The sequence below is a fragment of the Octopus bimaculoides genome, chromosome 8 (assembly GCF_001194135.2).
Source record: "Octopus bimaculoides isolate UCB-OBI-ISO-001 chromosome 8, ASM119413v2, whole genome shotgun sequence".
Lineage (NCBI taxonomy): Eukaryota > Metazoa > Mollusca > Cephalopoda > Octopoda > Octopodidae > Octopus > Octopus bimaculoides.
The window spans coordinates 86,072,969-86,086,669 of record NC_068988.1 but is presented as its reverse complement, the minus strand read 5'-3'; the positions used below and the strand labels follow the sequence as shown (position 1 = coordinate 86,086,669).

The 13,701-nt window shown below is 36.4% G+C and overlaps 1 protein-coding gene across 4 annotated transcripts in view; it reads right to left on the bottom strand.

Moving 5' to 3' along the window:
- Window positions 1-4,857: 4,857 nt before the first annotated feature.
- The window catches only part of LOC106876543 (zinc finger protein 227), a 12,883-nt gene continuing 4,039 nt past the window's right edge, over window positions 4,858-13,701 (bottom strand). Inside the window, exons 2-3 of one of the 4 annotated variants that reach the window (XM_052970244.1) lie at window positions 12,845-13,072; window positions 4,858-9,765 (exon numbers count right to left, since the gene is read on the bottom strand). In XM_052970244.1, coding sequence (XP_052826204.1) covers window positions 7,540-9,282 — 1,743 coding nt within the window. In that variant the 5' untranslated portion in view covers window positions 9,283-9,765; window positions 12,845-13,072 and the 3' untranslated portion in view covers window positions 4,858-7,539. The remainder of the gene's footprint in view (window positions 9,766-12,844; window positions 13,073-13,701) is intronic. The other 3 variants (XM_014925130.2, XM_014925129.2, XM_014925131.2) reach the window with 3 other exon arrangements.

Here is a 13,701-nt window from a genome sequence, read left to right as displayed (position 1 = left end):
ACTGTGCATACTGTAGATTTCACAATACTTCTCTATCACAAATGTTTCATTCAAGCTACACTATGTATATGCATATGTATGTATGTATGGATGCATGCATATGTATATACACACACACACATCCATATACTCCCATTATCCATTTTCATCTTTGATCTCATTATTGTTTACATCAGGCATCTCAGATATGAAATGTTGTAATAAAATCAGTGCTGGCTATAATTTCTTAAGAAAATCTGTAGAGATAACCTTAACAAGCGTTGGAAAAGAATGTCTCTCTGCAGGCTCCATACAGTCTGAGTTTAAATCTTGCTAAGATTAACTTTGCTTTCTTTTCCATAGGAGTTGATAAAATAAAGTACCAGTCAAGTACTAGTGTCAATCATCATCATCATCATCATCGTTTAACGTCTGCTTTCCATGCTAGCATGGGTTGGACGATTTGACTGAGGACTGGTGATCCAGATGGCTATACCAGGCTCCAATCTGATCTGGCAGATTTTCTACAGCTGGATGCCCTTCCTAACGCCAACCACTCCAAAAGTGTAGTGGGTGCTTTTACATGCCACCGACACGAAAGCCAGTCAGGCGGTACTGGCAACGGCCACGCTCAAAATGATGTATTTTACGTGCCACCTGCACAGGAGCCAGTCCAGAGGCACTGGCAATGATCAATGGTATTCATTATTCCCCTCCCCTTAAAATTGTCCTGAAATTAGAAACCAGTATGTTACTGATAGCATTTACATAGTAATGGTTTCTAAGAGAGGGATGGGAGACATGGACAATTGAATCTACACTAGTACATGACTGGTATGACTTTTATTTGATCCCAGAATTCTACCATCATCATTTTACATCTCTAGAGTATATTCACGGGCATTACTGTGTTGTTAAAGAAGTTTGCTTCCCAATCACATAGTTCCAGGTTCAGTCCCACTGCATGGTACCTTGAGCAAGTGCCCTCTACTATAGCCTCAGGCCAACCAAAGCCTTATGAGTAAATTTGGTAGACAAGAACTGAAAGAAGCTTGCTTTATATACATATGTATATAAATGGATATGTATTGATAGATAGTTGTCAGTGAGAGTTACCATCATACAAGTGATGTTCTTCATTTCCAATCTTCTATGAAAATATGTTTGGCCATTAGAAAGTAATATCTTGATTGGAAACAGATGAGGGATAACGGCAGAATATGTATCTAGCCATAGAGAATCTGCTTCAACAAATTCTGTCTGACTTACGCAAGCATGGAGGACATTAAAAAATGCTGATTCACACTAGCATCGTTTGGAATGGATCTGACATCTTGTCACCAGTTGTGGCCTTCATCATCTGATACACAGTATAGCAGAGATAAACTGCTTAATGTTTGTTGCTGCATATGTTATGTTTCCTCTATAGCAGGAATAATTATCAAATCATACTCACTTGCAGGTGATGGTCATATTTATATTGCTCTCTTTGATGGGTTTCCTGCACAGTAGATTGCAGAATCAATGTCATTTCTAATGATAAAAAACATGAGAGCAAAAATGTGGTACATATCCCTATACTTACCTTGTATCTTGAGTGTTTGCACTGGCACTCCATCACAACTATTTTTATCTCCTCCCCAGCTACTCCTATCCACCCCTATATAATAAGTGGTATCCAAGAATCACCTCGATAGCCAGACACCCGTGCTTGTCCCTCTATCACACTCTAGCCTTTCAACACTTGGCATAAAATCACTTCGTTGCATCAAGTGCTTCCCCCACACACACACTTAGTAGCATAAGCTTTTTCCTTTTCTATTGTCTTTATCTTGCAAGTTACCTGGCAACCATGCTAGTACCAGTGGCATGAAAACAGCACTAAATACATACTATAAAGTGATTGGTGTCGGGGAGGATATTCAGCTGTAGTAACCATGCCAAACCTAACACTGGAATTCAGCACATCCCTGTGGCTTGTTGGATCCTGTCAGTCCACCCAACCAATGTCAGCATGGAAAATGGACATTAAATGATGACAATACATACAAAACAGTGAACTGGGATGCTAAATGATGTTTGAACATACTAAATGTGTTGACAATGAACACACCCACCATTAAGATAATTAAACAATAAAACATTTAATTACAACAAAATAAATGATAGTGGATTTATGATTTTTTTTCCTTTATTGTTAAGCAGCAAACACTTGTGAGACATAAGCATCTACGATTGATTTATGTATGATTGGTCACATAAATAATGAAGTTATTTTTAACATAAAGAACTTTTTATACAAAGTACAAAAGATTGCAATATCTTTAAGACCACTTCAAGCTTGACAGGATCCACATCATGAAATGTAAATTATTATTATTATTCCTTTTTTGAGGATTAATAAAATGAATAATAGTTGGGTACTGGGGTTAATGAAATTGAATATCCTCTTTCCACAGAATTTCAGGCTTTCTGCTATATTAGAAAAAATTATTATTCGTTTCAGGATTGATTAAATAAGTACCAGTTGAGCACGGGGTGTGTGTGTGTGTGTGTGTGTGAATGTAATCAACTCTCCCCAACTCCTGCCAAATTTCAGGCCTTGTGCCAATAATAGAAAGGATTAATGTTATTGAGGAGACAAACTGGCAGAATTATTAGTGTCCAAAAAATGCTTTATGGTAATAGTACCAACTCTTTATATACTGAGTTTAAAACTTGCTGAGGTCAACTTTATCTTTTAGTAATTGACTAGGCTCTACTTCCTCTCCCAAAATTTCAGGCCTTATGCATATATTAGAAATAATTACTATTATTATTATTGGAGTAGCAAACTGGCAAAATCATGAGAGTATTGGGGAAAAAAAAAATACTTTACACTATTTGTTCCAACTCTTTTTTCATTCTGAATTCAAATCCTGCAGCGGTCAACTTTGCTGTTTATCCCACCAGGGTCGAAGTACCAGTGAAGCATTGAGATTGATGTAATTGATTACCCCAAACCCTAAAACTGCTGGTTTTGTTCCAAAAATTTGAAACATTATCATTATTATTATTAAAGCAATGAGCTGAAAGAATTGTTAGAGTGTCAGACAAAATGTTTAGTGGCATTTCGTCTATTTTTATGTTCTGGGTTCAACCTTGTCTTTCATCCTTTTGGAGTTGATAAAATAAGTACCAGTTGACTACTGGAGTCAGTTTAATTGACTTAGCTCATTCCCCAAAATTGCTGGCCTTGTACCAAAATTTGAAATCATCATTATCATTATTCTTATACTATATTTAAATGTAGAAATGAAATAATTGGGGTGGATAATATGCTGGATTGGTAATTGATAATTTATGAGTTCAAATCTGCTGTAGATGTTTTAGTGAGTTATTTGAGAGAGTATTTCAATCTATTGTGCCTCAGTTTACCTGGTCATCAAAAGTACATATCTTTCTGTTTTGGGCATAAGACAGTTTGGTACACCCCACTAGTAATCATGTAAATAGAAGGCAAGGACAGAAGAAAGTTAATCAAACCCCTGAAACTAAAGACAGTTTAAATATTTAAAATTTATTAAAATGTAAAATAAGCTCAGATATGACTATGTGGTTAGGAATTGTGCTTCCTAATCATGATTTTGGGCTCAGTCTCACTTCATAGCACCTTGAGCAAGTGTGTTCTATTATAGCTGCAAGTTGACTAAAGCCTTGTGAGTGGTTTTGGTAGCTGGAAACTGAAAGAAGCCTATAGTGTGTGTGTATATTTTCCCTCCTATCTGTTAGGAGGCACAAACACTTACACACACATGATGGGAACTTCCACTTATCAAATTCAATTACAAGGCTTCAGTCAGCCCGAGGTTATAGCAGAAGATGCTTGCCTAAGGTACCACACAGTGAGACTGAACCTGAAACCACATGGTTGAGAAGCAGGCTTCCTAAACATACAGCCATACCTATATATATATATATATATATATATAAATGCATATATGTGTATGTTTGTCTCTACTTGTCTTGACATTGCATGATTGTTGTAAATGAATGTCATTCATTTCCACTAATCTGCAAAAATAGTCATGGGAAAACATTACTTTGTTTGGAAACAGGAAGGGTATCCAGTTGTAGAAAATTTGCTACAATAAATTCCATTTGAGCCATGCAAGCATGGGAGAGTGGATTTGAGAAAAATGATGATTGGTATTAAAATGTTCAATGCACAAGTAGACATTAAAATAATTTCTTTTCGCTGCTTTACATCTATTTATTTATCATGTTAGTAGTTTGAGATAGTGGGGTTTTTTGTTACCTACACACACACACAATTGCAAATGAGTGGTCACTGTCATAAAAGTGGTATCCTTTGCTTCTAATCTTGTATGAAAACATGTCTGGTTATCTGGAAATGTTACCTTGCTTAGAAACAGATGAGGTTTTTGAGAAATAGATGACTCAAAATATAGATTACTTGTCATGTACATAGATGACACCTGTATGTAAATAGATGATTGCACATAGAAATAGAAGACCCCACATAGAAATAGATGACTTCCACATGTACATAGATGATCTTACATGTATATGGATGATTTTTTGTATTTATATAAATGTATATGTCCCAACAAATGAAACCATGGAAACTATGTATTCATAGAAAAAAAAAATTGATGTACAAAATAAACGGTTGAACTGAAATCTTTTCATGAAGTTGGGGAAGAGGATTTGGTTTCTTAAATCAACTGCAGTATATCACTGGTATGGATATCCTCAAACTCAGGTGATGTAAAAGGCAAAGTTGATTTTCCCATGATTTAATCTCAAAATCTGGAGTTAAGTCTAAAAGACTGTTAAAGAATTCCATCAAACACTCTCTTACTGATCAACTGAATGCTTGAAAATTGACTCTGTAGTGGATTTAGCCAAATCAGAGGCACTAAATTATATTGTGGTTATAATGTGGAATCACCTTTCTGTGAATGTGAAACAGTTCTGCACATGATTTACCTGCTGGTTTGTTCATTAATAGATTACGTAGGTTGTTTGAATGATTTGTAAAATAATAAAAAGATTGAGCGACACTAGATTTCAAAAAAGTGTAAAGATTTCACACACACACGTATATACATGTGTGTGCATGTGTGATTGTTTACATTCCGCATCTTCACATGAAGCCATTTGAGCAAAATTGGTGATGTTAACATGTCATGTTAAGAGGGGTTAGTGATAGAAAAGGAATCCAGTCGTAGAATAATCCCCCAATAATAAATATTTGCCTTACCCATGCCAGCATAGAAAAATGGATGTAAAACAAATGAACAAACAAAATAATAACATAAACCAATTTTTAAGAAATCTGTTTCCTCAGTCTGGTATGTTTCTATTTTATCATTGTTTTAACTCTTTAGCATTTAGATTACTCTGTAAAGTGTAATGCTTATCTATTCAGATAGTCTTGAACAACCATGCATTATCTCATAACCTCAAATTCCAATGTCATTATCATCATCATCATTTATCGTCCGCTTTCCATGCTGGCATGGGTTGGACGATTTGACTATTTTTAGAATGACATCGTAGGGTTGGTGTGAGAGGTCAGCTCTGGTTGATTTGAACATAAAACAAGTAAAATATTTGGCTGGATCTGTCTATTTTAAATGCTAAAAGGTTAAAAGTCAGTTTCAATGCTGGTATGGATTGCACAAGTTTGCCACATAACATACTGTCATTTACCTTTTGCCATTTCATTCAAGAGGCTCAACATTCTGAGATTTGATTCTACCATGTCTTTCTCTCTATGGGAGCCCTCCATGATAGCAGAGAGTATCTTTTGACTCACTATTTGTATATCACATGTCCATACCTGTATTCATCAGATTTTAATGAATGCTTGGTACATAGCTCTTGTTTTAGTATGTTAAATGAATGAAAGCTAAATCATTCATAGGATGATTTACCTGGGGAATAACATTCCCCAGGTGATCTGGTGGCACAGTTTTCTACTGACACATAAATGAAATAATAGAAAACATAGTGTTCTGTCAACAGATACTAGCAGTAGAGGAGTAATAAATTTTTAAGAGTAAGAATAGCAAATGAATTGGAGTGGGTGGGTGGGAAGTGATCTCTCAGTGGTTAGGGCACCAGATGAACTGGAAGGAGTGATAAATTCTTTAGTATTTAGGACAGCAGAGAAACTAGAGTGATGTAGAGTATAGTGTAGCACCCACCACACACTGTAAAGTGGCTGGCATTAGGAAGGGCATCCAGCAGTAGAAACCATGCCAAATCAGATTGGAACCTAGTGCAGCTCTCTAGGTTGCGAGCTCTGGTGAAACAGTCCAACCCATGCCAGCATGGAAAACAGACATTAAATGATGATGATGTCCGGAAACATTATGTAGAGAATGAAGACTAAGTCTCCCTTTGCTTAGGACACCAGTTTATCATAGGAAACATTCCTCAGATTGACCTGGTGTGGTATCTATTCTTACTGACAAACAACTGAAGTCATGTAGAATATAATTTTCTACTAAGAAACATAACATAATGGTTGCAGCAGATTTGAACATTTGACCCATGGGCAGATAGTCTAGTTCCTGTCCCACTTCCACGACACTGTTTGTAGTCACAACTCATTGTCATTGTCCATTAAAGTCAACATTCCAACAAAAGTCTTCATCCATGCTGCCATGAATACAACGTTCCATGGCAGGCCTTTGTTGTTGGTGGGTAACTGAATACATGACTACAGTTCATTAATGGTGACTTCATGTTGATTGCTGGAATGTAATAAAACTAGCTGATCTAGACTCTGCCCCTTGGATGCTCAGTAGGGAGGACATCTATTGAAGAAATACAAGTACCAGTGCTGTATTGAGTCCACAATTCAAGAAATTCAGCTGGCCCAGTCCATTTAACTGCAAATGGGGTACCACGTAAAGTTACAGTTCATCTGACTTTTAAATAGGTACAACAGGAAAGTACAGTCAACCTAAATGTAAATAGGTACAATGTGGAAGTGCAGTCCATCTAGCTGAAATGAGATAAGGCGGGGAGTGTCTTACAGCCCCAGTTGTAAAGGAGGTACCACACTATATGACAAAGTGTATAGAAAGGTTCTAGTGTAGAGAAATGTGCAGAAGTCTGGAAAAGATTATTGTGAAACATACGAGGCTACCACTGTGCTGTAAGTTATGTAAATATGTATATGTGCCCTAAAGCAGAGTTAACTGGGATAATAGAAAAGAGTGGAATTGCATAGCAACAATTATAATAGGTACTATGAATTGGTGCAGCTCACTGTTTCAGTAACAGGGTGAACCACTTAGTAACTAATGCATGTATTACTTAACTTGAAATGTGACCCAGTAGTCAACAAAATGAGGTACATACAAGAAAATATAGGTCAAAGATCTAAATGAGGTAGATACAATGAAAACAATAAGACAGTAACATGATCCATAAAAGGGAAGTTAATGTCATCATATTAATTTAAATAAAAAAATTTTCATTCTTTCCTACATTTCTATTAAGATTGTTGTAAAAATCAATCAAGACAGACAACAGATACAATCACGAAGTATTGTTAATAACATTACGATGTCTCTTCATATGTATCTGTAATGAATTATAATAAGAAAACCTCTTGTCACATGTATCACAGTAAAAAGGTTTTTCTCCACTGTGAAGTCTAGCATGTCCCTTTAGTCCAATGTTTGAGGAGAATTTTTTACCACAAATATCACAATGAAATGGTTTTTCCCCGGTATGGGTTTTAACATGTTTTTTCAGATATGAACACAAGGAAAAACCTTTACTACAGATATCACAATGAAACGGTCTTTCTCCTGTATGTGTTCTGATATGTACCTTTAAGCCACAACTTGTAGAAAAGCTTTTCGTGCATATTTCACAAATAAACGGTTTTTCTCCACTATGAGTTCTCTTATGTACTTTTAGTTCTGAACTAATTGAAAAATCTTTACCACATATATCACAATGGAAAGGCTTCTCTCCAGTGTGTCTCCTGATATGTACTTTCAGTTCGGAACTAGTGGAAACATTTTTACCACAGATTTCACAATGGAATGGTTTCTCTCCAGTATGAATTCTAGAATGTACTTTCACTTTATACCTAGCTGAAAAGCCTTTACCACACACCTCACAGCAAAAAGGCTTTTCGCCAGTATGAATCCTTGTATGCATTTTCAGATCAAAATTAGTTGAGAATTTTCTGTCACATACACTACAAGGGAAGAATTTCTCACCAGTATGTGTAGCTGAGTGCAATTTCAGTTTAAAGCGTTGAGAAAAACTTTTACCACATACATCACAATGAAATGGTTTCTCACCTGTATGTGTTTTCATATGTTCCCTTAGTCCTGAGCTGGTGGAGACATCTTTACTACATATTTCACAATGGAATGGTTTTTCTCCAGTATGAGTTCTTGTATGAACTTTGAGTTCAGAACTGGATAAGAAATTTTTACTGCATACCTCACAATGGAATGGTTTCTCACCAGTGTGTATTCTTGCATGTTTTTTCAACTCAGAATTGGTAGAAACATTTCTGCCACATATCTCACACTGGAATGGTTTTTCTCCAGTGTGAATTCTTACATGAACCTTTAACTTAGAATTAGTAGAGAAACCGTGACCACACAAACTGCAGGAATAAGGTTTCTCTCCCGTGTGTATTCGAATATGCATCTTTAGTTTGGAATTAGTTGAAAATCTTTTACCACAGAGATTACACTGAAATAGTTTCTCCCCGGAGTGTGAACTTAAATGTACTTTCAATGTATAATGGTGTGAGAAGTTTTTCCCACACACATCACAATGGTAGGGTCTTTCTCCTGTATGAGTTCTATGGTGTTCTTTGAGACCTGATCGTGTGGAAAAGTTTTTGCTGCATACCTCACAGTGGAATGGTTTTTCTCCAGTGTGGGTCCTAATGTGTTTCTTCAAAACAAAACTTGTTGCAAAGCTTTTCTCACAAATCAGGCAATGGAATGGCTTCTCACCAGTGTGTTTCCTTAAATGAATTTTGAGTCCAGATGATGTGGAACAGTTTTTATCACATATCTTGCAAAAAAAACCTTTCTGATTATTGTGGTGATCTTTAGTATGTGATTTCACTTTGAAACTTTGAGAAGTGGATGATATTTTACAAATGTCTGGTTTTACATCATTAGTATCAAACAAGATTTTGGCACAGTGGTTTGGCTCAGAAAGAGCTGAAACTATTCCATCACATAATATTGGTTTTGTATCAGTTTTGTCTTCAATACTAACATTTTCTTCCATGATGGCCATCAAATTTGTTCTAGAACATTACACAAACTTTATTCAATGGACTTCTCAGATATTTTGATCGCTAAAGCAGCAAGTTGCCTGTTTTACTTTCTTGCTCTTATTAAAACAAATACCTGAAACCAAATGAATACATCATCTCAGATTTGAAATATTTTACAATAAATTAAAAACCTATTATACTTCCTTGACACAACTAGCATTTCTCAGTTGCAATATCTTGCCTGCATACTGTATTAAAAAAACAACTTTTGTTTGTCATCTTATCGACTTGGATGGTCTTAGGCTGTTTAATATGCACAGAGAAACAACCAAACATAAGTTAGCTTGAAGGGAAGTAACACATTCAGCACAAATCTAAAATCCCAGGTTTCAGTGGTGCTGCTGCTGATAATAATAATAAGAGTGTAGTAGAATCAAATAAAAAAAAGAAAAAACAATCTTCATTTTTTTAGATCTTTCTAGTTCACTGTCACAATATTTCATCTGCAAAAGAAAAACAAAATAATAATAAAAACCTAAAACAAAAGCAGAAATTAGAAGATCAATGCTATTGTAATGCTAATGCCCACTTTTCATTGCTTGCAAGGGTCAGGTGGAGTTCATTGAGGTAGAATTTTCTATGGTTAAATGCCTTTCCTGTCACCAACCTACACCTGTTTCCAAGTAAGGTAATATTTCTCCATGGTTAGACATGTTTCCACGGAATATTAGAAATGAATGGCACTTTCTGCATGATAGTGACATTTATTTATAGCTACCATGTGATTTCAAGGAGACACAAACATATACATACTCTCTCTCACATACATACACATATCTATCTATATATATATATACTACTGGCACTTCATTGGTTATGATGATGAGGGTTCCATTTGATCCAGTCAATGGGACAGCCTGCTTGTGAAACTAATGTGCAAGTGGCTGAGTACTCCAAAGATATGCATACCCATTGAAATACAGGTACTACTCATTTTTGCTAGCTGAGTAGAATGGAGCAATGTGAAACAGAGTGTTTTGCATGAGGACACAATACACCACCAGGAATTGAAATCCTGACCTTATGATTGTGAGCCAAATACCTTGACTACTAAGTCAAGTGCCTCCACAGAGCATCAGGCTCACAATCATGAGGTAGTGAATTCGATTCTTGGACCCAGCTGCACGTTTGTCTTCGACCAAAGATACTTCATTTCATGTTGTTCCAGTTCACTCAGCTGTAGAAATGAGTTGAGGTGTCACTAGTGCCAAGATTTATTGGCCCTTGCCTTTCCCTTGGATAACATCGGTGGCATGGAGAGGGAAGGCTGGTATGCATGGGCGACTGCTGGTCTTCCATAAATAACCTTGCCTGGACTTGTGCCTCAGAGGGTAACTTTCTATGTGCAAACCCATAGTCATTCATGATTGAAGTGGGTCTTTATATACATATAGGATGGCTTTCTTTCAATTTCCATCTACAAAATCCACTCAGAAGCTATTGGTTGGCCTGGGGCTAAAGTAGAGGAGACTTGTCCAAGGTGCAAAGCAGTAAGACTGAACCCAAAACCATATGGCTGGGAAGCAAACTTTTTAACCACAGAGCCATACTTGTGCCCACTAGCGTAGCTGGGGGGCACTTTCATGGGTCTGGTAGGCAATATGTTTTTTTTGTGGGGTCCAGGAGCGGCAAATGGAATGGCCACCCCAGGCAGCACACACTCTAGCTATGCTATTGCTTGTACCTGAATATGTGTCAATACGCAAATGTATTTTGAACTAACTTAAATATGAACAAATTCCTTAAACTAGATTATCTTTTAACTGTTTACCAATAAGCCACAATAGCTGTGGGGATTAATGGGCTAGACACTTAGCCATATGTTCACCTCTTATTACACCCAACGTGATATCTCTCTGAACAAGGTACATAACTCTGTTATGTACATGTTGGTCTTACAAACATTTATGATCAACTGTAAACTGGTATTTTTTTCCCCTTTAAGTCAGTGGGGAAGGCAGTGCCTATGAACTTTTACAAGGCCTATGAGACTGATAGGAAGGAAGGAGAATAGATATCATTAAACTGGAAAGTAGACCTAAATGCTTGCAACAGAATGGGCTCAGCTAAAGGCACTCAAAGTGCCAGATGGTGGTATTAAACCAGGCAATAGGTTAAAACTACCATCCAAATGTCCTGAACACATTCAAACATGTGGATGCAAGACCAGTAATTATAAAGATAGGAGGAGGGAGTTAGATGATACCAGCGGCCACAGTATATGACCGGTAGTTTATCAAGGGATAACAGAACGTGAAGAGTCAGAACAAGTATCACAAGGTATTTTGTCAGATGCTCTAATGATTCAGCCAAACCTCTGTCATATTTAAACATTGGTTCATTTATAATATTGGTAAAGTGTCAAACGTTCTGATTAATCAGATTGGTAATTACTTCATGGAATGTAGAAAAAAGAACAACATGGCCAGCACCCAACTGGTTTGGAATTTGGAAGGTGAAGGGTTGTAACTAAATATTGCAAAACATTTTCTCTGGGATTCTTTTGATTCTGTCAGCCATCATCCTAAAGTATATCTTTTATCTTTTACTTGTTCCAGTCATTGTACTGTGGTCATGCTGGAGCATTGCCTTGAAGGATTTAGTCAAACAAATGAGCCCCAGCACATATTTTTAACCTAATACTCATTCTAACAATCTCTTTTTGCTAACCGACTATATTATGTGGATGTAAACAAACCAACACCAGTTAAGTGGTGGTGGGGAGCAAACACAAAGATACACACACATAAATATATATATATATACATACACATGCGTTTTTTAATAATAATTGACATAAACCATAGAGTAACTCAAGGAGTGAGAGTTTAATGTATTGGCACTTGATAAGTTACTCTGTAACTTTTGCAAATTATTAATAAAAAACGTACATGTATATATATATATATACTCTTTTACTTGTTTCAATGATTTGACTGTGGTCATGCAGGAGCACCGCCTTTTTAGTGGAGCAAATCGACCCCAGGACTTATTCTTTGTAAGCCTAGTACTTATTCTATCAGTCTTTTTTGCTGAACCACTAAGTTACGGGGACGTAAACACACCAGCATCGGTTGTCAACCGATGTTGGAGGGACAAACATAGACACACATTACACATACATATATATATATATACATATATACAACGGGCTTCTTTCAGTTTCCGTCTACCAAATCCACTCACAAGGCTTTGGTTGACCCGAGGCTATAGTAGAAGACACTTGCCCAAGGTGCCATGCAGTGTGACTGAACCCAGAACCATGTGATTCATAAGTAAGCTACTTACCACACAGCCACTCCTACATGTGTATATATACATATACACAGGTTTTGAGCTTTTTTTCCAGTTTGCATCACCAAACCTACACACACACGCATATATATATAGGATGGGCTACTTTCGGTTTCTGACAATTAAATCTACTTGCAAGGCTTTGGTAGATCTCAGGTTATAGTAGAAGACACTTACCCAAGGTACCATACAGTGAGATGAACAGTGATTGAGAAGCAAACTTCTTACCATACAGCCAGCCATGAAAGGAACCTGTTGTTTGTGTCTCCTTGTCTTGACATTGCATGATAGTTGAAAATGAACCTCACCATCATAGAACCAGCGTCTCTCATTTTCATTCTTTCATGGAAGCATGTCCAACAACAGGAAAGCATCTCAGTTGATAGAAAACTGGTGAAGTTGGTGTCAGGAAGGACATCTAGCTGTAGAAAATCTGCCTCAATGAATTCTGTCTGACTGATGCAAGCATGGAAATGTGGTTGTTAAAATGATGATAATGACACACACACACATTATCTCAGTTATTAAAACCTTCAATAATTTAAATACGTTAATAGTTACCATAAGTAGCAAAATTACACTAAAAAACACGATATCACAGCCGTTTTACAGGTAGGGATACCAAGTTAAAGTGATACATTTTGAGAAGATATGGATAATAATAATAATAGATGGAGCAAAATGCATGTCAATAAAAGTTTCTTTAATTCCTACACATGTTTCGAAATAAATGAGAGGATCTTTCACAAAGAAGAAAGAGCTGTTGGGGTTCCTCATATATTTCTCTTCAGGGAGTTCATAATAAAACATGTAATAGCAAGACAAAAACGAAATGATGAGGTAACTTACGAGCAGAGATGTTACATGGTCAGTGACCGTTAGAAGGTTTATATATATTGAGTTCTTTCAAAGTTAAAATGATTTTTAGTAGCTTTGAGTTGCTTCATAATTTTTGAGCATTCTTTCATAGGCTTGTCATAAAAAACCTTGTTTCATTTGTGTAAGCTACTTAAATTTTATAATTGCTGAGCATTTTACTGGTTAACAAAGATTTGCTGCTAGTAGTAATACAAATAAATGTCATA